The sequence below is a fragment of the Vanacampus margaritifer genome, chromosome 8, assembly GCF_051991255.1.
Source record: "Vanacampus margaritifer isolate UIUO_Vmar chromosome 8, RoL_Vmar_1.0, whole genome shotgun sequence".
NCBI classification, from domain to species: domain Eukaryota; kingdom Metazoa; phylum Chordata; class Actinopteri; order Syngnathiformes; family Syngnathidae; genus Vanacampus; species Vanacampus margaritifer.
In genome coordinates, this window is record NC_135439.1 from 15,611,594 (window position 1) to 15,637,127 (window position 25,534).

General features: G+C 40.0%; 2 protein-coding genes across 3 annotated transcripts; one reads left to right on the forward strand and one right to left on the reverse strand.

The window, feature by feature from the left end:
- Positions 1 to 1,394: 1,394 nt before the first annotated feature.
- LOC144057116 (dnaJ homolog subfamily C member 11-like) lies at positions 1,395 to 18,584 on the forward strand. Of its 2 annotated transcripts, XM_077574382.1 has the most exons (16): positions 1,395 to 1,488; positions 2,895 to 3,024; positions 3,169 to 3,242; positions 3,331 to 3,432; positions 4,532 to 4,660; positions 4,759 to 4,881; positions 6,191 to 6,264; positions 6,350 to 6,539; positions 7,236 to 7,321; positions 8,506 to 8,622; positions 8,700 to 8,855; positions 11,894 to 11,963; positions 12,052 to 12,109; positions 14,099 to 14,241; positions 14,315 to 14,444; positions 16,894 to 18,584. In XM_077574382.1, the coding sequence occupies exons 1-16, from the start codon at positions 1,414 to 1,416 to the stop codon at positions 16,917 to 16,919; spliced, it is 1,683 nt and encodes a 560-aa protein (XP_077430508.1). In that variant the 5' UTR covers positions 1,395 to 1,413; the 3' UTR covers positions 16,920 to 18,584. The 2 variants fall into 2 exon arrangements, with proteins under 2 accessions (XP_077430508.1, XP_077430509.1); XM_077574383.1 differs by lacking the exons at positions 14,099 to 14,241; positions 14,315 to 14,444; positions 16,894 to 18,584 and adding an exon at positions 13,208 to 14,041.
- Positions 18,585 to 18,954: 370 nt separating this feature from the next.
- On the reverse strand, positions 18,955 to 24,926 carry phf13 (PHD finger protein 13). The gene is made up of 5 exons (XM_077574312.1): positions 24,568 to 24,926; positions 22,858 to 22,962; positions 21,792 to 21,971; positions 21,101 to 21,515; positions 18,955 to 20,940 (listed from the first exon to the last, which is right to left on the reverse strand). Exons 1-5 carry the CDS (start codon positions 24,610 to 24,612, stop codon positions 20,702 to 20,704), a joined length of 984 nt encoding a protein of 327 aa, XP_077430438.1. The 5' UTR covers positions 24,613 to 24,926; the 3' UTR covers positions 18,955 to 20,701.
- Between the last annotated feature and the right edge of the window lie 608 nt (positions 24,927 to 25,534).

Sequence of the window (25,534 nt, forward strand, 5' to 3'; positions counted from 1 at the left end):
CGACCGAATAAAATAAGCCATGTTGAAAATGGATGGATGGATGGATTAATATATTCAGATTCTTAAAAATCATCATAAATCTGTGAATTACAAAAGCAATGAACCTAAGTCAGTTGAAAGCTAACGAATATAATCTAATAATAATAATAATAATAATAATAATAATAATAATAATAATAATAATAATAATAATAATAATAATAATAATATAGACCACGAGCTGTGGTCCAACATTCATTTAATTAAAATTAAATTGCTTTACATTATAAATCTATGTTCCACACTTCCAGTATAGGTGGTAGTAACACAGCTAATTTGAAATTCAAATCCAATCATGAGAAAAATAAAGACTTTTCCACGGTGCTTCGCTGCATATGTAAATAGTTATAGCTAATTTAATGTTAGTTCTTATACCTGTTCCTCTATAGTGTAGATAGTAGTTGTGTGTGTGTTTTAGACCGTTGCACACCGAGCAGCACAGCCAAAACCAACTGAACTGTCACGCAAGGTGTGGTGTTCAGCAAATAGTTCCCATGGTTGACAGTTGGCAACTGCTTACGCAGCAATTCAAAATGTAAAATGCCGGTGAACAGTTATTAAATTAATATTTCAAATGTACAATATTATTCTGTGGCTGACGACCAGTTCAGGCCAGGGTATACCCCGCCTACCAGCTGGGATAGGCTCCAGCACCCCCACGGCCCTTGTGAGGAATAAGCAGTTAAGAAAATGGATGGTTGGATGGATGGATATTTTCTTCTGATGGATTTCAATGAAATTTGTAAGTCCCAGGAAAACTCAATTTTACATGATTTACAGCAAGACTCATAATAAATGATGCCTCCATGGCGTTTACACATTAATTCCCTGGTTTCACGTGTTACACTTGTCAAAAAGTCTGGACGGCAGAATGTGTGTAGATGAAAAGTGAACAAGACCAGGTTCAAAAAAGACTTGCGTGAACAGAAGAATATATTGACCTGTTATAAAATACTTTAATAAAAATAGAAGTACTGATTAAATTCCAGTACAGTCTCCTCGAAAAGTATTGTAATTTAAAGATCAATTCATTTGTTTTTGTTGTACTGAAGACATTTGGGTTGCAGATTAAAATATGAACATTAGTCAAAAGTTCAGAATTCCAGCTTTAATTTCATGGTATTTACATCTAGATGTGGTAAGCAACCCAGGACCGAATAGGCCAACTTTTGGCACCTCTGTTATAATATTTATGCTTATTCTTCAACTTTGAAATGTGAAGTAAACTATTTTACCATGAGGTAAGGTTGAAGACGGGATTGTTTCCCTACACTACCTGCAGATGGCGCCATAAAAAGTTTGCGCTCCGATTGTGTTAGCCAATGAGCTTTCGGTACACTAGAGGTGTGGGCGGGACTTATAGCGAGCTCGAACATGGCTGCGTCCTTAGACGATGATGTTGAGTTTAATAACCAGGATTACTACTCGCTACTCAACGTGAGGAAGGAGGTACGGATTTTGAATATGTCTTACATCGACCTTGAGCTTTAGAAGGTCCGTTACTGCGACGGTTGTGCTTAAGTCGCTGCTTAGGTCGCTGCTTAGGTCGCTGGTCGATGAAGCCGTCCAGCTAGCGAGTAGGAAGGAGGTTGAGACCGGGTGATGCTGCGGAGACACGAATGAACCATATTTTAGCTTAATTCTGCACTTCTAAGTAACTGTGTCCATGGAAATCCGTTTGAGCATTTATTCGATATCTTTGATATCCAGCATTATGCACTTGTAGTAAGATAATTTAACGCACTAGTAGAACAACTGTGCTTGTCTAACCGCTTTACATAGGTGACATTATAATATTGGTTAATATCTGGCCGTTTTATTTACTAGATGTGGGGTAATGGCGCACAGTTTTACATTAGTAATAACATATTTGTCTTACTTGGGTGCAGAAATCTTATACATGTTTTTTGGAATGTGGGCGCAAGCTGGAGTATCTGGAAAGAAGCAAGGATGGAGAAAACATGCAAACCCCGAGAAAATAGAGCTTCCATACCTGGTTGTCCAGTAGCAGTTTGCACCTTCAGCTAACTTATTTACTATTTCCTGATTACCAGGGAATATACTAAATTGCGGCATAGCGCCACCTATAGTAGCAGAGGTGGACGTAGACCACTTAGCCAGGATCATATTGTAGTATTTAAAATTATGAAAGCATATAAAGCTCATCGCGGCACAGTGAGGTAACATAATGGTGGTTACCAAGTGTGCCTCACAGTTGAGAGGTTATGGATCCGAATTTCGGCTCAGGCTCTCCAGTGAGAACTTTGTTCAACTCACATTCCAAAATACATGTAGAAATCCTCGAAAATGCCCATACCTGTGAATGTGAGTATTAATGGATCTTTATCATAAATGCCCAGTGATTGGGTGGAGACCAAATGAGTAAATTAATTTGTTTTGAAATTGCATGGATTCTCCTGTGCACTTTGCCTTGTCTTAAAAAAGTGACTAAAAGCTATCATTCATAACCCTTAGTTTATTTCAGGCATGTTAGATAAGAATAAATACAAAGATGTGAAATAAAAATACTGAAGGAAAAATCCATTAAAAAAAAGCAATCAATTAAGACACAGGGTACATAATTCACTACCACACCTGCCCAAAAAGGATTATAATTACGTAAAATGTATTTAACTGTACCCCTTAGTCACGATATTTGTAAAGTACTTCACCTCACACTTTATGCCACATTTGCTATTGAATGTTCTGCTTCCCAGTTTAATTATCCTAGATTTCTAAATTCCGAAAATTAAAATGACTCAAATGTAGATTTTGTATTTGTTTTTGTCCTCAAATACTGTATATTGTACGTTTCAATGTAGTTGGAGTTTACTATTCTTACCCTGTGATCACAGGCTACACTTGAGGAGCTGAAAGCGTCGTATAGAAGGCTATGCATGCTCTACCATCCTGACAAACATCGCGACCCTGAGCTGAAAATACAGGCTGAACAGCTTTTTACCCAGGTGCACCAAGCCTTCGAAGGTAAGGACGCGTGATGAAATATTTTGCTTTCGATTATTCTATCTATCTCTAAACGTAGTTCATAATAAAACAATAACAAAACTGACCTTTAAAAAAAAATAATTCTGTACATCACGTCAAGTTTTTTCCCTTTTCCTCCCCCAGTGTTAAGCGATCCTCACGCTCGATCCATCTACGACCTCTTTGGGAAGAAAGGGTTGGAAGTTGAGGGTTGGGAGGTAGGGTTTCTATTTCTTCAAGTGTTTTCTTTGTTTGTTTTGTTTTTATGTCATCATCTTCAATATTTTGATATGCTTGCTTGTCTAGGTGGTGGAACGAAAAAGAACACCGGCAGAAATTCGTGAGGAGTATGAACGTCTACAACGAGAAAGAGAAGAGAGGAAGCTGCAGCAAAGAACGAACCCTAAGGTTTTATTTGTTGCATGAATTGGAACCTCTGCAGTTGAAAGCCTAAAAAGTAGAGATGTCCCAATCACCTTTTTTATGCATCCACAAATGAGTGACTTGATTTTGAGTATCTGTCAATACTGAGTTTTCTTTTAAACTCATCTTACATTCCCCTTAAAAATGTTGGGCTCCGAATTATTTAATTTAAAAAAAGCATTCAAAGTGCTTTTATGACTCTTACAAGACTCTCAGTAACTTGCTTTTATCACTTCATCATACTTCCTTGACACCAATTACTTTTTGGCACTTTGGCACCATCTTGTGGCATTTAAGAGCACTTATAGAATGACACACATGGAAACAGTTGGACTTTTCAGCAAATAGCTCAAGAGGTTCCACAGGAAAATGTTCACTGTATATTTGCAATGTGATTCAAATGGTGAGTAGATTTGTCATGTGATGTACCACATCTCGTGCTCAAAAGCAGCCAGCCTTCCCATAACCCCAATGAGGACAATAGCTATAGAAAAATTGATGGTTGGATATTCAGGGGTGGCAGCACGGTGGCCTAGTGGTGAGGACATCTGACTCAGGCCTTCCTGTGTCAAATGTGGCTGTCTTCCTCTCAGAAAGGACGTCCTGCTCAGGGAAGCGTTGTGATAAGGAGGCACAGTTCTGATGAGATCGGGGTGCGAAATGTGATTCTACTTTAATGGGAACATAAGACAAAGATAATGACGTTCAAACATTGCCCCTGAAAAAATATTTTTGGGGAAAAAACTGTTGATTTGTGCCAATTGTTCTGTCTGTTGTAAAGTTAAACAAATACTAATATACAAAGTATTGTAAACCAGGCAAATGTTCTGCCTGTAATGCATATCTTTCTTGCTGTAAGCGTTGAGGGACCCTCCAAAAAAATCGTTATATATCTTTTTAATTAATCGGCCGATGTATTGCTTTTTGCCATTTATTTCTGCCAGATATCACCGGAATCAGCCCAAAAAAAAATCCATATCGATCGAGCCCTAGTTCTTATGAGGATTATTGTGCAGTTTAACTTTACTTATATTGTATTCTATTCTGCATTCCTTCAATCAAGCGTTTACTCATTCATCAATAGGGCACTATCAGCGTGGGTGTGGACGCGACCGACCTCTTTGACCGTTACGATGAGGACTTTGAAGAGACGCCAGGGGGAGGTTTTCCTCACCTTGAGATCAACAAGATGCACATTTCCCAGTCCATCGAGGTAAACAAAACAAAAAATCACTAAGTATGCAAAGATCACTCGGCAGCTTGTTACACTTTGGACTTTTCTGTTTGATCAGCTTTGTCGTTATTCTTTAGGCCCCTTTGACGAACTCTGACACAGCAGTGCTCTCTGGCTCACTCTCGACACACAATGGCAACGGAGGGGGCAACATTAACATGACTGTTCGGAGAGTTACGTCTGCTAAAGGCTGGGGAGAGGTGAGGCTCAAACATGCCACAGACGGGTGATTCTTAACAAGTATGACACGGCAGTGTGCTATTCAATATAACTTTATTGGTCCGAAAATGATTTACTAGTAATGTATATTTGTTAATCTATTTATGTCATCGACATATCCTGACAGGGAGAATAATTAAATGCTCTTCCACTAGATGGCAGAAGGTACATCTACTCTGTGTGTCCTCTTTCCTTGTTGCCATTCATACAACAGAATCATAACGTTGTGTTGAACTAAACAGGCTCAGATTTCTCACAAAGTACATACATTTGTGAGTAAATTGTGATAGTTTTGTTTGGTAGTGTGCCATGAGATTTATCTAATTTAGAATATGTGCCTTGGCTCAATAAAGGGTGGGAAACACTGTAATAGTACAACCACAATAAATGAATGAATCTTAATTAAGTGCTCACTATTGTTCGGGGCGAGCATCAGGTGTGCAAAAGCCCCCTTGGAATCAGCGTTGTTATTCCTCCAACAAATGAATATCTTTTTTGGCAGGCTTCAACATGCCTGACTCTTCATTTTCTGGAAGCGAGTCTATCCTGTTGAAAATGTTCATATGGTAGCCACCCACTCCAAAAATCATTTCAGTTTCACCAATCAACACACAATTTGCTCAGCATTATAAGATGTAGAAAAAGTTGGAGCCATGCCTGAAATTGAACAGGAAGTTTGGTACTTTTGTTTGAAGTTTCCATTTTGGACAAATTCTTGGGCAGTGGTTCTCAACCTGGGTTCGATCGAACCCCATGGGTTCACCGGACTCAAATTATTCGTAATGATACGCCCCACTTGACCATCATTGGCTGCATTGCTTGGCCTATCTGCTGCAGGGAATTTGGTGCGCTCAGTAGTCCACTTGTTGCTGGTGTGATGGTACGTCGTGTAATTTCTTTATGATTGTAATCCCTGTCAAGTGGTCGGATGAGAAATGTGCAATATGAATTCACATGTATAACGGAACATATGGCGTTCCACAGGGTTCCATTTTGGGGCCTCTGCTGTTTTCATTGTGCCTTCTGCCTCTGGGTTCCACCTTAAGAAAACAGTTGTTTTAAAATGGTGGATACACGTTAATTGTATCTTCTGACATCTAATGGAAGGACATTTAATTGTTCTTCCTATCACTATGAACAAGGATCCAGACGTCCACGAGGGGACCGCCGCCAACCACAGCAAAACAAACCACTTTGACGCATGCGTTTGATAAGGGAACTCCGTATGCTTGCAGTCCTAATTATTTTTGTCTCCCTTTGTAATCCTACATTATATACTCATCCATGCAGGTGGAGTTTGGAGCAGGAGACATATTGGGACCTCTTATTGGATTAAAGGTGTTTCGCAATATAACACAGCGATGGTATGGCCCATCATCCTCGTATTATATGTAGTACATGGACTTTGTTTTTCTGATTATATCTGCCCTATGCAATTCATCTGCTCAGTTTCTTGACAGCGCAGTGCGGCTTGCAGTTTTCCCCTCGTGGTTTACGGCCCAGCTGTTCTTTGATGACAGCACGCCACCTGGACCAAAACACGATGGGTTATCTGCAGTGGCGCTGGGGGCCCACCAGTGCCATGACCACAAGTGTGGTGCGGGACACGAAGAGCAGTCACTTCACCCTGGCTGTACAGGTAATTCCAACATGCCCTGTCTTAAATTCCTAACTAGGCAGCAGTAACAATCTTCTCGTGATTCTTACTGCGCACTCTCTCACAGACCACAATCTTGTAGACTGCTCTGTTAGACTTGTGTATATTTGAAGCAGTCCGTTTCATTCATCTCGCCTAACTGCTGAAAATTCCACAACACAATTCTAAATTGATCTAATATCGGCGGAAAGATTCTTCAAAAAGGCTGATGCCGATATTTGTCAAAATGCTGAATACCGGTGCCTAATATTTTCTTTTCTTGAGATAGTAAATTTATGGTTTTCTGTAAACTATAGTCAAAAAAATTCAGCAAAATAAAATAATGAAATATTCCACTTTACGTGTTGGGAATTACTAACAATAAGTAATGAGCTTCACTTTTTGAATTGAACTATGGAAATTAATTAAGCTTTCCACAATTTTCAAACCTATTGCGATGCTCTTTTATATTTAACAGCTGCAGTATATTTGATCGTTCATCATTATGGAGACAAAGAGGTACTGCACTGGAGAGGTGTTTATATTATTACATCATAAAATTTGAAAGCTCATTAAAAATGTGAATCTAGCCTGAGGATTATTATTGTATCTCTATTTTTTTCCCCCCTCTCATGCACTTAATGATGTGGCCCAGGCATGTTGTTTGTGCTCTAATTAAGATGCAATATTTCTCTCTAGCTGGGTGTTCTCCACTCCTACCTAATGATGAGCTACCAGTACAAGTTCCAAGATGAGGACGAGACCAAAGTCAAAGGTTCTGTCAAGTAAGTGTTCGTCAATAAGTGGTCAAATTTTATTGTAACTACCGGTAGTAGGAATGCGCATGGTTATCTAGTAGTTGACTAGAAAGATGTCTGTTGATTGTGCAAAATTGATTGTTGATTAAATTAACTGAAAGAATTATAAATAATTTATTACAAAGAAAAGTTGTCGGGGGGGGGGGGGGGGATACTCTCTTGTGATGTCAGTGCTTAAACAATGTCATTGCATGTCTTGATCATGACTGCCAAACTATTTAACAGCTCAACTTGACTCTGTGATCAAAAATCAGGATTGTTGAATATTTTATGAATTTAACGCTCACCATGTCAGTATCAAAAGCAGATTAAATAATTACACTTTATTTCATGATCAAACATCATTTTATTCAAAGAAAGAATCGGGGGATTTCACTGCCCCACAGCTTGCGCAAATGATTGATGGTCAAATATTAGATCTGAAAATGTTAATTGTGTGATTATGTGGGATCTTCTATGAAAGGCGGTGGCAGTAGTTCAGCCTCTTCAAGTTTGAGGATGATTGGTTGCACTTTGTAAAAAGAAGTACTATGCAGTGGTATCTCAACAGTTTAATTATTTCAAAATAATCTAATTGTGATTTATTCCTCAGTGTTGCAATTGCGAATTCATGTGCTGAATTTTTTAAAGGTCCTCTTCACGTTTTTTGTTTTTTTTAAACAAACACAACCAATAACTTAATCTGTATTGCAATAAACTATCAAATTTATTATACTGTACATAAATGTTTTGGTTTTATAGGTTTGCCTTACTCTAAAATAATGGCAAATGAACCATGAATTAACATAACAGTTAATTGGAGTTGTTAACGTACTAAACACTTTGACTTAGTCTTTTATGCGTTCACTACAGCTTCACAAAGTTCTACAATTGTGGCATAAATATAAATTTGTAAATCAGATTACAACTATAATGCAAACAAATCTGTGGCTTTATCTCTTCAATGTTTCACGTTTCGTGAGACAACGATATGTAAACATGTGGACTGCATTTCTTAAGCACGAAAATTGTGATATTGATTTGAACTATACAGTATTTACGGAAAAGAACCAGCCTTTTTCTTGCAGTCATTGCACGTTGTGCCTATGCTGCTGTCGTCAGTAGCGGCCTCTTGGTCTCTATTGACGTCTGTGTGGTCTCTCCTTCTCCAGGACAGGCTGGTTCGGCACGGTGCTGGAATACGGAGCAGAGAGGAAGATCAGCCGCCACAGTGTCCTGTCAGCCACTGTCAGCGTCGGCGTCCCTCAGGGAGTCACGCTGAAGATCAAGTAGTGACCGGCCCACCATTTGACGGCTCGTTTTTCTGCGGGCCTTGTGGGACGATCTAACGGGTGTTTTCTCGCAGGTTGGCACGTGCCAGTCAGACGTACCTGTTTCCAGTCCATCTGACAGACCAGCTGCTTCCCAGTGCTGTCTTCTATGCCACAGTGGGGCCGCTGCTGGTCTACATGGCCGTCCACAAACTGGTCATCATCCCCTACACGCGAGCGCAGAAAGAAGAGTCAGTACATGTTTTATTCTTTTTTCAGTACAGTGCCCATTAGGTTGTCTCTGTTACTTTAAGTGTTTGCAGTTGACCCAATTCGAGTGTTAATTTTATCCGCCATTTTTAAATTTAGTCTCTGTTTTAGTCCAGTTTCAATCACGTTTGTAAGTTTTTTAGTTAGTTGACCTCATCCCGTTTTTATTCACTCCTCTTTTTAGTCAACAAGAAATCTAGCATTTTAGTCTTTATTTTAGTCCAAGAAAACAATTTTATTCGTCTAGTTTTAGTCAACAAAAACTGTCAACGTTTTTAGTCTAGTTTTAGTCAGGACAATCATTTTACTTTTTTTTTTTTGTCAGCAGATAATGTTGAACATTTCAGATCTAAAACTATTTCACATAAAATGTCCTCATCTCTTTGATGAAATACAACTTGACACACAATTCCAGTATATCAACAAGTGGCTGCTAAGGCTTCATGCTATGAGCTAGTAAATTAGCCAGCATTAGTTAGCGGTCAGATTAACATTATTGTTGGAATGTTATAGCCATTGGATTAATGTTATGTTATAATATATATTTTCTTTTAACCTTTCACCATGAATCCACCTCCTGTCTGTCCCAAGTGTTTGTGTGGTTGTGTTGCACTCGCTAGCTGCAGATTTTAAAGGGTGTTTGTCACATGACGAGATTTTACAAAATCATGTAATTTTTGTCTCATTTTTGTTCATGAACTGAAATGTTCAAAGATTTTAGTCCACTTTTTATTAAGTGAAGTACATTTTTGTCTCGTCTTCATTAGTCGACGAAAATGCATACTAATGTAGTCCCAGTTTTATGTTTATTAATAAGGGTTTTAGTCTAGTCTAGTCTAGTTTTAGTCTAGTGAAAAATGTGCGTTGATGAAATTATTTTTGTTTGGTCTTCAGTGACGAAATTAACGCTACACAATGCGTTTCAGTTTGTTGAAATGTGTACTTATTTTGCTTTTCTATTAACTAAAAAATGTTGGTTGAATTAAAGTTAAAGATTGAAATATATATATATATATATATACATGACTGTATACTGTATGAGGTTTGTCAGAAAGGTTCCAGGACTGGTGTCACTCAAGATTTATTTCAAATCCAAACTACAAGTTTTCGCCTTCAAAGACATCCCTCTAGAGCAGGGTTCACCAATTCCGGTCCTCGAGGTCCGGAGTCCTGTAGGTTTAAGATGTTTCCGCCCACTAGCACACCTGATTCATATAATCAGCTCATCAGCATGCCTGATAACGATCCTGATCTTATCAGGTGTGTTGGTAGGCAAAAATATCTAAAAAATACAGGACTCCGGACCTCGAGGACTGGAATAGTTGAACCCTGCTCTAGAGTCTTGATGCATTTTCCCAGCCTTGTCTGCCACTCTTTGAAAGTTTCTTCCAGGGTCCTCGGCAGCTCCCTCATCAAGGCAGACTTGATGCCGTGCACATCTACAAAATTGGTCCTCTTGATGACTTCTTAAAGCTTATGAATAAGAAAAAAAAATCTCACAAAGCCAGGTTGGGTAGTAGGGAGGTTTCTCCAGCACTGCAGTGTTCTTCTCGGCCAGGCACTGTCAGATGCTCAGGCATGCTGTGATGGTGAAGAAGCCATGAGAATTATATATATCTTTTGGGGGCCAGTCCTGGAACTTTTCTGACATGATATATTTTTGTTTTGGAATTTTAATTAGATCTTTACTGTCATTGCCATGTGTAACGACACTGGTTTTTAAAATATATGTATTATGTATAAAATGATGAATTTTACACATCCAAAATAACTTACATTTAATTCCACCCCTTTACTTTTTCATCAGTAAAACTCCATGCAATAGTTAGTAGGATTAAAAAAAAATGTGTCCGACAGTACATAGCGGTTAGCACATCAGCCTCATAGTCGAGTCGAGTCTGGGTTCAAATCTTGCCTCCGACTTCTCTTTGTGGAGCTTGCATGTTCGCATGTGAATGTTTGTTTTTCCATATGTCCCCCAACGGTTAATTAGTGACCACCTTGACGGTCTTGGTTAGGCTCCAGCTCACCTGCAAACCTAATGAGGACTCGTGTTATAAAAAGCGGATGATTAGATGTCTGACACGATGTAAAATTATTTATTTATTTATTTATTTATTCATTCATTCATTCATTCATTCATTCATTCATTCATTCATTCATTCATTTAGTTAGTTAGTTTACTGCAAAACAAGTTTCATGTCTATAATAAATTCAAACCATTTTTGATGGTTGTTATTCATTTTATAAGGAAAATAAACAATAAACAAAAAAATAGAGACGTGCATTAATGCATAGTCATACTACCACATCCCACAAATGATCACAACAAATAAGAATACAAAAACATAAAAGAAAGAAAAAAAGTCAGATGTCCTTCATTGTTGTCCTCTGTTTACCGTGTCGTGTTGTGAATTCAGTGCTATTCGCGTAGCGCACACAGATAACGCAACCTTCTTTTCGACACTCCTCGCATTGGAAAATCAGACCAAATTAGAGTTTATCATTGCGAGCTGAACCTCTGTGGTATTTTTTCTTTTTTTTTGCATCAGCGCAGCAGCTGCAAGATAGTAGATGAACACATTTTTATTCCCAATTCGCCTTCAATATAAAAAATGAAGTTCAAATAGTGACGCAAAAAGCTGGAGTCGAGCGGTTCTAACAAGATGGACAGCATTACACGGAGATTGCACATCATTGCAGGATAGCGACTCCACCGTCATGCCAATTTTCTTGTTTACTCAACTTACTGGCCCTGGTGAGATGCCGCCTCAACTTGGGGATTCGGAGAGTATTTCAGTTTTGGTCGTGACAGCAGTCGCTACATTTTAAATGAGCCGCCTTGCCACAATGGTTTCTTCATTTTTCGCAACCTCCTTTTTGGCATTGTTATTGCCTCATTTGCTGACACACTGTGACGGGGGCTGTCTTTGTAAAAGAATAGGGGGGGGGGGGCATTGCAGCGAGCCTTCACGGTCAGTCCTAGTAAGTAATGCATGTCCCTCCCTGTGCTTCCCAGAGAACTGGAGCTGCAGAGGAAAAGCTCGGCAACAGACATCGCCAAAAAGAAGCAAGAGGCCGAGTCCGCTGTGAGTCACACGCTCAAATTTCACTTTTCACATGGAATGGTTGATCATCGCTACTGGGAGGAAAACTTCTGCCCCTTCCACTCTTCAGGTTCTGCTGATGCAGGAGTCTGTGAGGAGAATCATGGAAGCAGAAGAATCCAAAATGGGTAAAACACAAATGACCATTCTACGCCTATAGACAAGTTCAAAACTTAATAGGACTCCCAAGGTGTAAATCAGACACATTTGTCATGGTGGCTGTCAGCCGCATGATATATACTGTAGCTCCAGGACTCAAACTTCCATCATCCTGTACTGTGAAGCCAATCTGCATGCTGCAGCGTCTACAGAGGTTAAATGTGTAAATCTGCGTTCGAACACTTTGCCATAAATCAAAACGGTGACCTCAGTGTGCTAATTAATTTCCTGTCACATTTACGTAGAGGTTGCACGCGGTTATTTGAGGAGACACTCGCTGAATGTGTTTACCCTTCAGATGTGCTTGCAGATGAATACATGTCGAGACCAAAAAGCAAGTGACACATTGAACTAGGGCTGGGTCTCCATTCTATCGTCTTCAATCGATTCAATTTGGATTCACAAGAGTTCAGTTCGATTCAATTTCGATTTTTGTCCGATTCGATTCACTTCACTTCAATTCAAACTGATATCGATTCATCGTGGCACATCTATTCTTCTTAAATGTCAAGGACATGATAAAAAACTCCATAAATTTAAATTCCAAAGTAAATTTTGCAGAGGCACTAACTGGTCAAATGATTTGGTTTATTAATAAAAGTAACGCGTTTTATAATCACATAAGTCTTACACAAACATTGACATCAGCAAGGATGAGATGAAAATATTTTTAGAATCTAATTCATCCATCCATTAAATAATTGTAAATATAAATTAGAAAATTGTCTTAACGAGCAATAATGTCAGGTCTTTCATAAATGTAAGAAAAATACTTTTAAATTGATGTGAACAGTACATTTTAAGAAAACATTACGATATAGTGCTGCTCGTTTATGAAGAAAATATTAATCACAATTAATTTGGTAATAATTAAAATCAAGATTAGGACAATTATTTGTTTTTTTGGTGCAAAACAAACGTAAAAAAATATTAAAGGGATACTTGACTCTTTGAGCCATTTTTAGGAGTAAAAAAATATATTTTATCAAGAATGAATTTGATAACTTCATTACTTTTCATGTACAATACCTCTAAAAACAGATGTTTCCACTTCCATCATGCCTCAGTTTGCTGACCAAACCCAGAAAACAGGTGAGCTATGATTGGTCGTTACCTGCTTCCTCAGCACAGGTGATGTCATCTTCAGTCGACAGCAAGTGGAAAAAACAGTTTTTAAAGGATCTTTGTGCACTTTGTCACTTTTTTACTCGCGACTGCCACCTTTGGCCCAAAGCGTAACTGCAACATCTGTGTCAGGCTCGTTCATGGTGCGCGTGCGAGTACGTGCACGGTCTTAAAGCGACAGCCAGTTGACAAACGAAGACATGACTTCAAATGAGGTAAGAAAAACCCCGCCCCTGCCCAAAGAAACTGTGGAGTGTGCAGGGTCCGCACACAGTCAGGGCTCTTCGTACTCATCTGGGCATTGGTGGAGCATGCATGATGTAAAAAAAGCTTTAATATGACCTTTTTAAACTGCAGAGTTATCAAGTTCATTCTGGACAAAATATTAACTTTTTACTGCTGAATACGACTCAATGATTCAAGTATCCCTTTAAGACAAAATCAATTTCATTGAAACACTATAATTATGCAAGTTTCTTATTGCCCAAACAAGATTTATTAAATTAGTATTTTAAAATTAAAAAAGTGCAAATATATACAATTAAACAACAAAATTTGTATTCATCTTTTACTTTTGTTTACGATTATGCCAATATTGTAATTGTGGAGTGTAATAATTGAAATTGTAATTTCACAGTCCAAGTAAGATATAAAAAAAATGTGGCCTTTAAAATTCTATTTTCTAAAGAATTTATGGGGGAAAGTGATACAGTATGTAAAATAATCAATTCATGGTTTTAATTCGATATCGGACTTGAAAAGGAAAATCTATTCGATATTGACTATTCGATTTTTTTAAACCCAGCCCTACTTTGAACTGTTCATAACCGCAGGGCTGATCATCCTGAATGCCTGGTATGGAAAGTTTGTGTCCGACACCAGCCAGAAGCAGGAGAAAGCCAAAGTCATTGACGTCACCGTCCCGCTGCAGTGCCTCGTCAAGGACTCCAAACTCATCCTCACTGAGACTTCCAAGGTGTGTGTGTGTGTGTGTGTGTATTGTGATTGCATAGCCGCCTTTTCGAAATCAATCGCTTCCCTTGCCGCAGGCGGGCTTGCCAGGCTTCTACGACCCCTGTGTGGGAGAGGAGAAGAGCCTCAAGTTGCTGTACCAGTTCAGAGGAGTCATGCATCAAGTCATCTGCGCAGACACAGAGCCGCTCCGGATACCCAAACAATGTGAGTAGGCTGCAGCGTCCAAGCACTTCATTTTGCTTCACTCATCCATCCATGCTGAAATAATGATCAGCTTGTCTCCATTTATGCACAAATTACTCTGTGTAAAATGTGGGCCTGTTTAGTTGAACACAAAGCTATTATTGTGTTGTATAATTAGCAACAGGTTGATGTGGCTTCTGCCATCTAGTGGAGGAGCGTTTAATTGTTCTGCCTGTTGCCTCTAGTATGTACTAAGAAATCGATCCTTATTTCCAGACCAATTCAGTCGATTGGATAATCTCATACCACACTAATGTCACTGGTCTAAATTGTCTATAGCCACTTTTCAGTAGCCACACAGTGATATTAATCAGAGTGGACAATACCAAACGGATGGACTCAAAAAGCTGTGAAAACATGATCCAATGACCCGGAAAAGTTGATCTATTTTCCACAAGTAATTAAGTATCTTTGTTCATCTATGAATCTGGTCATGTGACTTTCGCAAGCTTAGCCGTGATTGGCCGTTACCTGAGCCCTGAGCAACTGTGATGTGGTTTTTAGTCGGCAGCAAGTGGCAAAATGGCCGCCCTCAGAAATGGATAAAAATGGAGGAATTTTGCTTCTTCTGCTGCATTCGTGGAAGGTGGGAGGTCGGATTTATCCCACTCGGATTGTCCCGGTTCCGACCTCAAACCGTTTGAGGTGAAAGTAAACAACAAAGATGGCTGATTCCGAGAAATTGTTTGTTTTTGTGGAGTCAGTCATGAAGTGACTTATTTTAAATTAATGTAATAATTAGGGATGCACGATAATATCGGTGGCTGATAATTATCGGCAATTTGACGTCATACAGATAAACCAGATAAAGAAATCCTTCGATAATACAAGTAATAGACATGCCACGTTGGTCCATCTGTTGTGGTTGTGGCTAAAGTTGTGCCCAACTCCTCAAGCCCTCCCCTCTACGAAGGTAGTGTCGTATATTTGTGACATCATAATGCGCTAAAAATTCTAAAAATGTTCTAAAAATAGCTCACCAGTGATTGGACGCTATGTCTTGTTAAAAAAACAGACAGAGCAATACTATCAACATTTATTTAATTATTTAAACTTATCATGGTACATGTTTCTTAATGTACCAATTGTCCAATATTATGTTTAAAAACTAAATAGAATGTGTTACATGAAAAAAAAAAATGCTGTTTTAATTTCCCAATACTTTTCAAATAAGCACAATTATGGCAATACACAGCCCTAGCGACATTGCAGTCGCCAGTGTGGGCTTTCTTTACTGTCCTGTTATAGAAAATAACTATTTAACACGTATTAACATAACAAGTTTATACCGTATTGTGGACACCTGTATTTTCTTTAACTTTTCACTTCTTGTACATGAAGCAATATTGAAGTAATCTTGCCCGATAAGCCTGCTCGGAAACAGACTGCTTGCTTTCCTGTCTAGCTGACCCTCCCTTTCTCCTCCCAAAACCTAACCAGGCGGCATTAAAATCTTCCCATGATAATTTACTGCGCACACTCTGACAGATCACTTCTTGTAGACTGCTCGTAAGCCTTGTATATATTTGAAGCTTCAAATATAAAGAAACCCAAAAGACAAATTGTTTTCCTGACTGTTTTATTCATCTCGCCTAACTACTGAAAATTCCACAACACTCCCCAAAAGGTACCCTCACTGTTTTTTTTTGTTTTTTTGCATTTTTAAAACGTGACTGTTTTGTTAGGCAAACTCAAAATGAGTTAGTTACTGGTTGTTTTACAAACACAGAAATCAATCAAATTCAGCTTCATGTATTTGTCAGAGGTGGCAAATCCAGGTCCACATAGTAAAAACCTTGCCACAGTTTGGCTTTAGCCATTGATGCTAGCTAGCTAGCACCCTAGCAGGTAAATGCGCACCATGGGAGCTAGCTTGGGAGCTAGCTAGCTAGCACCTGGTGCTAAAGCCAAACGGTGGCAGGGTTTTTACTTTCCGGACCTGGATTTGCCACCTCTGGTATTTGTACATGTTACACTTATAGTAGGAATCAAAAATTATATTTGTATTCAAGTTAATTTTGCAAACAATTATCGGCTTACTTATCGTTTATCAACATCAACACTTTCTAAGTTATTGGTTTATCAGTATCGATTGCTAATAGCATTATCGTGCATCCTTAGTCAAAATAAATAAAGAGATATTACATTTGTGGAATATGAGTTATGAAGCAAAATCCAGCCATTTTTTAGCCATCTCAGATGGCGGCCATTTTGCCTCTTGCTGTCGACCGAAGATGACATCAATGTTTCTCAGGTAACAACCAATCACATCTCTGCTTCACAAAACAGGTAAGCTGTGATTGGTCGTTGCCTGAGCCCTGAGCAAGTATATATTATATACTTTATGTGCTGTCATTTGGATGCATAAACTTATACTGAAACCAAACTTCTTCTTTTTTTGTCTCATCAGCTCACAGGATTGAAAGTGAATCTTAGGCGCCATGGAGCACCAGAGGGCAATGACGGAACTTATATACACTTTTGGACAAAAGTCCAGCCTTTGGTCCTCCTCTGTGATGGTTTTAGTGAATATTTTATCAAGTCCCTCCACTCCTCCTTTTCCTACGAAGTGACTCCCAGCTGCGGGAGTGAAAGCATCCACTGGGAGTTTGCAGCTCACGTCTGCCTGACACTTGACAGAGCAGCTCAAATATCGTCTGCCCACTGAAGGAGGACCGAGTAGCACTCAACAGAAGGGCCCATCATGGTGCCATCAGTGATTGGTCAAAGTTTTGCAGGCAGATGTCAAGCTTCAAAGTGTCAAGTACGCAGCTATGAAAGGAAAAGTGTGTTTTTACCTCGTTGTCACTCGACGTCCTTCAGAAGATTTATGATATATTACAGAGTATAATATACTCGTCGTGCAAACTGGATCGAGTCGTAGGATGGCTTGGACTGAAGGTTATGTTTGGTTAAGGTCACATCAACATGTTTTAGTTTATTTCTGCTGCACAGTTGAGTGTCACTGTGCAAATGTGTGAACAATAGTACGGTATTAGGGAAAAGGGAAGTGACAAGATGGTGCTAATCTGTCCATTTTAGAAAATGGCCATGTGATTTCATTTATTCTGACTCTGTCACTGGTTTTGTTGTAGGAATAATTACATTTGGACTGCTACAAACTCATATAAACTGATGCAAATGTGTGATGTTTACTTTTATTTAACATTTTGCTCTTGGATTGGGACTTTCAATTTGTCATGCTGCACAGAAGGAGCCAGCCACTCTTTGTTTTAAATGATGAAATGTTTGCTAAAAAAGCACATAACGTCTAGGTCATATCTTTCACATGCTAATTTCGCTTCATGTCTTTCTATTGTGTTGCTAGTTTCAGTTGCGCTTGTCATGTTTTGTCTTTTTACTTTTCGAAGAACTGCACTTTCTGCACATAATGTGCCCCCTTCGGCTTGCTCTATCAAATATTATTCTTTTAAACATAATTGATCACGATAATAGGGATTATAATAGCAATTGTGATGAGGAGTGTAAGGGAGGAAAACACTACTTATTTTGCACTGAATTGATCAAATGCTGTGAATAATTCAGACTAAAGGTGGAAATTAATATTGATTTGCTATTTTGTTACTCTCAAAGTACGTTTACTATAGTGTTTCTCATTTATCATTTTAAAATGTGTTGCACTTTATAAATTACACGTGCACAATCTAATGAAATCTAATACAAGCACTGCAACAAATATTCTGCCTTTACGAAGATAGTAATGCTGAGTTGTTGAATTAGAAGTACAGCATTATGTTTTTAATATTTATGATACCTTATTCATCCAAGGGAAGGAAGCGGATCTTTAAGAAGTTCTACACTACATGTTACGATAATAACAGACACAGTCAATTAAACCGAATTATTTTGTTTTGGTTGCTTTTGGGAATAACGCGTGTCGAAGTGTACCTAATGTTGTGACCGAGTGTGTTATTTTGACTCGTGCGCTGCAGCGTCACTCTCAGGCCAGCATAAGGACAAGCAGTCGAAATGTTTCATTCCAAGCCCCATTTCAAAATGTCCCTATGTAGTTTATAGTACAGTATGTGTAGCGAGTGCTCTCATCTGTAAATACTACAATAAATATGATTCAGAAGTGAAGAGTTTTGATTACTGGGAAGTGGGGACTGTGGAGCAAAACTAGTATTTATGTCAGAAGTGGGAAACTCAAGGAACATATAAACTACATAACTTGCTTAACATGAGGCTGCGTGCAAAGCGGCTAATGTGTAAATACATGCGTTGTAACTGAGCCAAGATTATATTGTTACCTATACTTAAAGTAGTGGCTTTACGTTCTTGAAATGAAGCAGTGACTTAATTTCTGCCGGTTAGATCTTGCTTAAGACAAATTTGTGGCCAAAAAAATTACCCAAATAGAATCGTTTTTTTTTTTTTTATCATTCTGGCAGATTAGAATTTTAATCAATTGAATCAGTGTTAAATCCAACAAACAAGCTAAAACAACACGTAGGATAAAATGGTAACTCTTTATTTACAATACTTTACATTAGTTTCATAGAAACAGTTTTCACCACACAGTACACATGACACATTCTCAATAAAGGGAGAGTATAACCCAACCCGTCAGAATAAACCAACTTCTATCACACAGACCATTGTTAATAGTACACATCTAACCGATCCTTAAAAATGAGGGCTCTCAAAGACCTAACAGTGCTTGTCATTTAGGAAACATCCCAACCGGGCTGATTTTTGGCAGCGCAGCACCAGAAGACATCAGTTGGCCAACCACACAAATGTTCTCTGGTCAAAATCTGTGACTGTGTGTTGTAAAAACCCATCCTAGAAAAAACTGTGTCAAGAGTCTTTAATGTCACTCTACACTGGAGTATGGCTTTTACTGAACTGACACAAAACAGGTCCATGGCACATATGCTAAAAGAGTTCATCCGAATGGCAGTGCCCCAAAAAACAGCAATTCCCAGTAAACCTGCTGAGGGTGGACGTATGTGAATACTGCTGTTAAAACATCATGAAGTCGTAATGAGACGGCAAAGCTGATTTTGTTTGCAGATGACCATCTTATTAAAAAGGACCAGAAACACGATATTTTCATAGCCGCACATGCATTGTCCTCCACACACACCCTCCTCCCTCACATGTGTATAATCTCGAGAGAATCTCAACACGATTCTAGTCAACTAACCACCACATTTCCTGCTGAAGCTTTGAACGGAACGGCCTTCAGTCCCTTCCATAAATATATTTTGTCACAGGAATCTTAGAGATGAAACAGCTGAACTAGTTAAGGTAAAATACTTATGAGCAACGAGAATCCTTGACCAGTGGAAATGAAGTGTAGGAGGGAAAGAAGTGATTTATCTCCCCAGCCGTGGAAACACACCGCATATGAGCTTGGAAGACAGCTTGAGAAGAGGAGAGAAGAACCACCTCTCTGGGCATTTGTCCATTATGGACTTAAATAACAAAACAGACCGATGAAGAAGATGCCGTCTGGATCTTTGTTCTATCGGATTATCATCTTAATACTATAGCACCATCTGAAGCAATCATCACAAGGCTTTACTTGTTTTCTCCTTCAAAACGGCCACTTAACACGGGGCCGCCCGGGGGGAAGAAATCAAGTCCAGTTTCATCTGAACATACCTGTTTGCCAAAAGGGTCAAACGGTTAGCTTTAAAGTGAGAAAAAGTGCAAACGAGTCTTCCTGACACATCCCTGCATGCACCAGAGAGGGTGGCAGTTTTGTGGAGGGACTCAACATGGCAGCTTCCAGTGTTCGCAAGACACGACAGTCCCAACTGTAGACGTTGGCTGCTATGCTAACAGCCATCTAAACACTAGTCCAAAAGTTAGGATATTCAGATTTGGGGTGAAATTTGGAGGTGAACCTAACATTTAAGTACTACTTTACCTTCGATCGGTGAACTTAATTGACATCTAATTGCTCGCCAAACTGTCAACGCGGTTCAGTCATTTTTGCATCACTTGCCGTTCTCTGTGTGCAGAAAAGGTCAAATTAAGTTCACTTAAGGTGATAGCGCACATCCCGAAATTTCAATATCCCTCAGCTTTTTTGTGAGTAGTGTATCATTCAGTGATTGCCTTACGCAGAGAGTCTGTAGGAAGCACAAGTACACATCTGTAGAGCTAAGATAACCCCGAGTCGGGTATAGGAGCTTGCTAAAGGTCCACAAGTGTTCGTAGAAAATCTCAGAAGTGGGGCTTGGAGGTCATTCTAGCAGGTGTTTCCGCGGACCGATACGAGGGCGGTGGGAGCGGCGGGCGTCGGCGGCGGCGCCTCCGTCGTTTTCCCGGCAGCTCTGGCACACGTACGTTTCGGGCACGTGGCTCTTGCGGATCTTGGCGCACGACAGGTGGACCCAGGTGTGACATTTGTTGCACTCGATCATGGCGCGGCCGGCGAACGGCTTCATGCAGAAACACGTCACCAGGTCCCATGAGTCGTCGTCTGGGGGCGCGGGGGAGAGAAAATGTGGTCACATGCTTGCTTTTTACATCTGAAAAATATTTCTGAATTAAAGTCCATGTTATTTCATTCTGAATAAGAAATGCTTATTCATTCATTCGTACATGGTTCAACTTTGCACAATATTTATCGAAGTGCTTACCCGAGTCCACCATGATGTCCTCATCCTCTCCCGACCCATCTTCGTCCCGGAACACCACCTGCTTGCCCTGACGGAACACCGTCCTGCTTCCAGAAAGGCCCTCCACTTTCTGGACCTTGACCACACCTTCTTCCAGGTCTCGCCCATCCCATTGGCTCTGCTCTTCCTGTCGCTCCTCTTTGCACTGGGACGGGCTGGCGACGCGCTGTGGATGGAGTGGGATGCTGAATTCGTCATCTGGCTCCTCTTTTATAGGCAAGTCGCCGAAGGGGAACGCAGGCGGCAGTGACGAGTCGGGCGACTTGGCTTGCCCGTGTTCCTCGCCCGCCTGAAGCTCCCTCTCCTTTCTCCTCTTTTTCTTCTTCAGCTTCTCGGCTTTCCTGCGATCCTCTGGATGCAGGCTTGTGAACGTGTGCTGCACAAAAGATCATTATTTTGGTCAAATTTAGAGTGGATGGATGGATGGATGGATGGATGGATGGATGGATGGATGGATGGATGGATGGATGGATGGATGGATGGATGGATGGATGGATGGATGGATGGATGGATGGATGGATGGATGGATGGATGGATGGATGGATGGATGGATGGATGGATGGATGGATGGATGGATAGATGGATAGATAGATAGAGACCCTGATAACAAAAATGTTCCCCATCCTTGTTTTGGACTTTGAGCTCAACTCACATCTTTCTTAATGTGACTGGACAGTGTGGCCCCGAGCTGTGGATGGTGTCTGCTCCTGTCCAGGGGGACCATGAAGGGGTGTTGGGGACAAGACGGCGACGGCCCCGGGGTCCAGCCATCGCTATCCACTGTGCTTCCGGTGCTGTTGGGAGGGCTGGAAGTACTGCGCAGTGAAGAGTTCTGTAAACGATAAAACACTTGGATGATTTTTTTTTTTCCTTTCCCTGCCTGGTCGGCATTTGCTCCACTCAGTTCTAATCAAATGGTTTTTTGGGAGGCTGCTGGCTTTCCACTCAGAAGGAAACTTGCCAGCAGACAAAAACAATGGAGGAGAATGAGGCTTTCCTGTACTTAAAGTAGCTTCTCAGCGTGTGATTGTTAGCCATTAAGAAGACATTTTATTCACGAAGAGACAAAGGCAACACAAGTTGTAAAGTGCATACAGTGGAGTAGCCTACAGTACTGTGTCGGCTCAAAGCTAACATTCTGTTTTCATTTTTCTTATTTCTAGCTGCGGATCCTCAAAAGTAACAATGAAGAATCTGCTCATGACAAACCACAATTCATGTGGCAACAACATGGCACATTTTGGATCCTGACCAGATACCAGAAACAGTACCTTGTGGTACCTGGTTTTACTAGTAAAAAAAACAAAAACAACTGCTGATAGCGAGTAGGGCAAGTAGTAGCAAGCCGAGTACGTACAGGGGCCCTTAACGGCGCGCCTGAAATACAAGGTTTTTAACGCACAATCAACTAGTTTGCGCAGCAGTGTAGGAATACAGGAATTAATTCCATGACTGCGCCTGTAACTCAATTAAGTCATATCAGATTAATTCGCCCTAATGAAATAAACTGAAATGTCATTCATCCATTCTAGCCATGTTGTTGTGTGCATGTCAGTCGGGATGTGCTTTGAACTACGGAAGACACTAACAAATTCTTCAAAAACAACCATACAAATACACTCGACTAATTTGATAAAATTGACGAATTGCCCACCCATACAATAGATAATGTTGTAGACTGAATCACACTATTAAATATATTAGAATAAGACTTTTACCTCTTGAGGGTATGGGATGTAACCAGCATAGGCCAAAACAAATGTACAAAACTGGTTAAAATCTTCCACTGTCCGTTTCCTCTTCCTGAAGGGTGGACTGAAGCCCTGGAACACAGAAACATGCATAAGCTCCAGTGGCGAAAAGTAATTCACTTACATGCGGCGGCGTGGTGGCCTCGTTATCAAGTTTGCATGTTTTCCTGTGCTTGCGTTTTGTCATAATCCTTTTTAAACCTCTGCAGAAGTAAAAAATAAAAATAAAAATAAAAAAAAGAGTGTGAGATACAGAGACAGGTAAAGTAAACTGTGGTTGAAATCTTGGATCTTATAAAGGCAGAAAAATAGAGTCAGCAGCGACATGGAAGAATGTGAACCAGGGAAAAGTAACAATTAGGATAAGCACCGTGCATGGCCTTATTTAAGACAATTATTTGATGCTGTCAACTACAATGATGATTTGTGACAAATGCGTAGCATCTTCTGACAGCCTAAACGACACAAGTTTTACAAATTCTCAGTTTAATCAGGTGGGGGAAGGCTGGTCATACAATGTGAATTTCTTCAGTGATCATTAGCCATTTTAACATTTTAACTGTTTACAACAGTTAGACCAGTGTTTTGCAACTTTAATATTAGTTTAAGTGCAGTGTTTTTAACAGAGCCTGAGTCATTAACAGAGCCTATTTTATTCAACATTTCAAGTTGTTAGAGTGGGTATGGCACAACGGTTGACTGTACAAAAACATTTTTAATTTGTGTCTAAGTACTTCTTTTTTCATATAACAAGAGCGAATCGGTGCTTCTACTTTTTTTCGGTTTCTTTTTAAACAAGTTCTGCGTAGGTAGAGTTTGGGTACTATTGCCATTCTGGTTGCTCCGATCGACTATTTCTGAGGTTACACTATACTACGTCTCATAATGCTCCTTGGTTTAGCGAGTGCGTGTGAGACACTTGCAAGAATGAGCATTTGAACAACAGTCATCCGAAAAGATAAGACAACAACATGACGATAACGCTCTTTGGTTGAAAATAAATTGTACAGTAGGGGTAAATCGGGTTTTTTTGCTTGTGTCTTGAGATCAGTGCTACCAACCCCCCACTTACAAACGTAACTGTCAGAGAAAACAAATGTGGGCTAGCAATGGACAGTCAGCAGTAACAGACGGCTGTGCAGGCTAGCTACAGCTAGTGAGTAACGGTGGAGAGTCAACCGTAACAAAGCAATGTTGGGGGATTTTTTTTTCTTACCAAAAGCATCACATTTCCATATTGGCTTTCGAAACAAGTAGCGATCATTTGTTTTCGAACGCACTTTCCAATCGGGTGTCGCTACCATTACGTTTTGCTAGCATAGCATGTTAGCAATGATGATGATGATGATGATGATGATGATGATGGAATGTTTTCGAATCGATTGAACGTTAACTATCTCTCCAGTGTATTTTTCAGGAGTAAAATGAAGAGGTGTTTCTCGCGCGTGTCAAAGACGCACTTACAAGTGTTAAAAGTAGACGATCGTTGGGTGCGAATGCAGAAATCACCCTGAGCAAGTTTATCACATTCATGTTACTACATCATGTCAGAGCATTTACAGGCTAGCAGTGCGGTGACAAGTAACCAGCAAGTTGACAATCGCTTGCGTCGGTAGCGATGAAGCAAAAACAAGTCGACAGACCAACGATGACTTATTGCGATAATCTGTCACTTACCTCCGACTGGAAAGCGGGAGACGTCGATGGCTTTATGTCACCCATCTTCTCGTCGTGTTGTCAATACTATTGACAGGCGACGCGGCTGTGGCGTACAGACTTGGTGCCACTGTTTATACGCCGAAGCTAACGTAACGTACGTTACTTGGGAAAAACTCGAAGCCTAAGTGAATGCTCGACTGGCACCTGGGCCGGATAAACGTTTGAAACCGTTCCGTCAGTAAGCACAATGGAGTATACCCATGGAAGCGTCCCGTAATGTCTTCTTCTTATCAGTTAAAATGTGGAGGGGGAGCGGTTCGGTTCGCCTTGCGGCTGTCACCAGCAGCAGCCTGCTCGCCTGCCCACTGCACACTTCTTCTGCTTCATTGGAGCCGTGGTGGTTGCTAAACGGTGTGACTCACGGGCGCCCTCTTTCGTACAGTAAAGTATTGGGCATTACAACGTTATGATGAAGATGCGTGGCGGTAATGCACAATGAAATAACTTTGCAAATAGCCGTTAAACACAATGACAAAGTAGAAGATAAAGTTAAATGACATTTAGTGACAAAAATGACGGTACAATTGGGGACATCTGTGTAGGCCCAGTTAAGCCACTCCAGCATTTTAATTTGATTAAGTTACTTTCTCAGCATCCCTATGTATTGGTCAAGCCCCCTTAGCCTCAGAAGAGAGAAAAAAAATCCTGCTAATCCAACTGACGGTCAGAGACAGAAAAATTGAAGAATCATTATTTATACTTGTTCATGTTAGTACCACAAGTCAGCAAATTGTGTTCACAAAGTTGTATAATGATATACAATTAAAAGTAATAGTTAAGACAAAGTGCCATGCGATCTGTATGGTTTTGGCTGTAAAATTACAGGTATACTGTGTACACATACCACATCATGTGTGTGTGTTTTTTAACTACATCATGTGGTATCATCATCGATGCTACGTTTCCCCATCCAATATGGCTGCGA

What these genes read in the sequence shown, in the direction of transcription:
- LOC144057116 (XM_077574382.1), top strand. Translation starts at nt 1,414, where the DNA reads ATGGCTGCGTCCTTAGACGATGATGTTGAGTTTAATAACCAGGATTAC. An exon ending in CGCAATATAACACAGCGATG is followed by an intron (nt 6,265 to 6,349) that starts GTATGGCCCATC and finishes TCATCTGCTCAG; the next exon opens with TTTCTTGACAGCGCAGTGCG. An exon ending in AGCAAGAGGCCGAGTCCGCT is followed by an intron (nt 11,964 to 12,051) that starts GTGAGTCACACG and finishes TCCACTCTTCAG; the next exon opens with GTTCTGCTGATGCAGGAGTC.
- phf13 (XM_077574312.1), bottom strand. Translation starts at nt 24,612, where the DNA reads ATGGGTGACATAAAGCCATCGACGTCTCCCGCTTTCCAGTCGGAG. An exon ending in CTCCCGCTTTCCAGTCGGAG is followed by an intron (nt 22,963 to 24,567) that starts GTAAGTGACAGA and finishes TCTGTGTTCCAG; the next exon opens with GGCTTCAGTCCACCCTTCAG. An exon ending in GGACATCATGGTGGACTCGG is followed by an intron (nt 20,941 to 21,100) that starts GTAAGCACTTCG and finishes CCGCGCCCCCAG; the next exon opens with ACGACGACTCATGGGACCTG.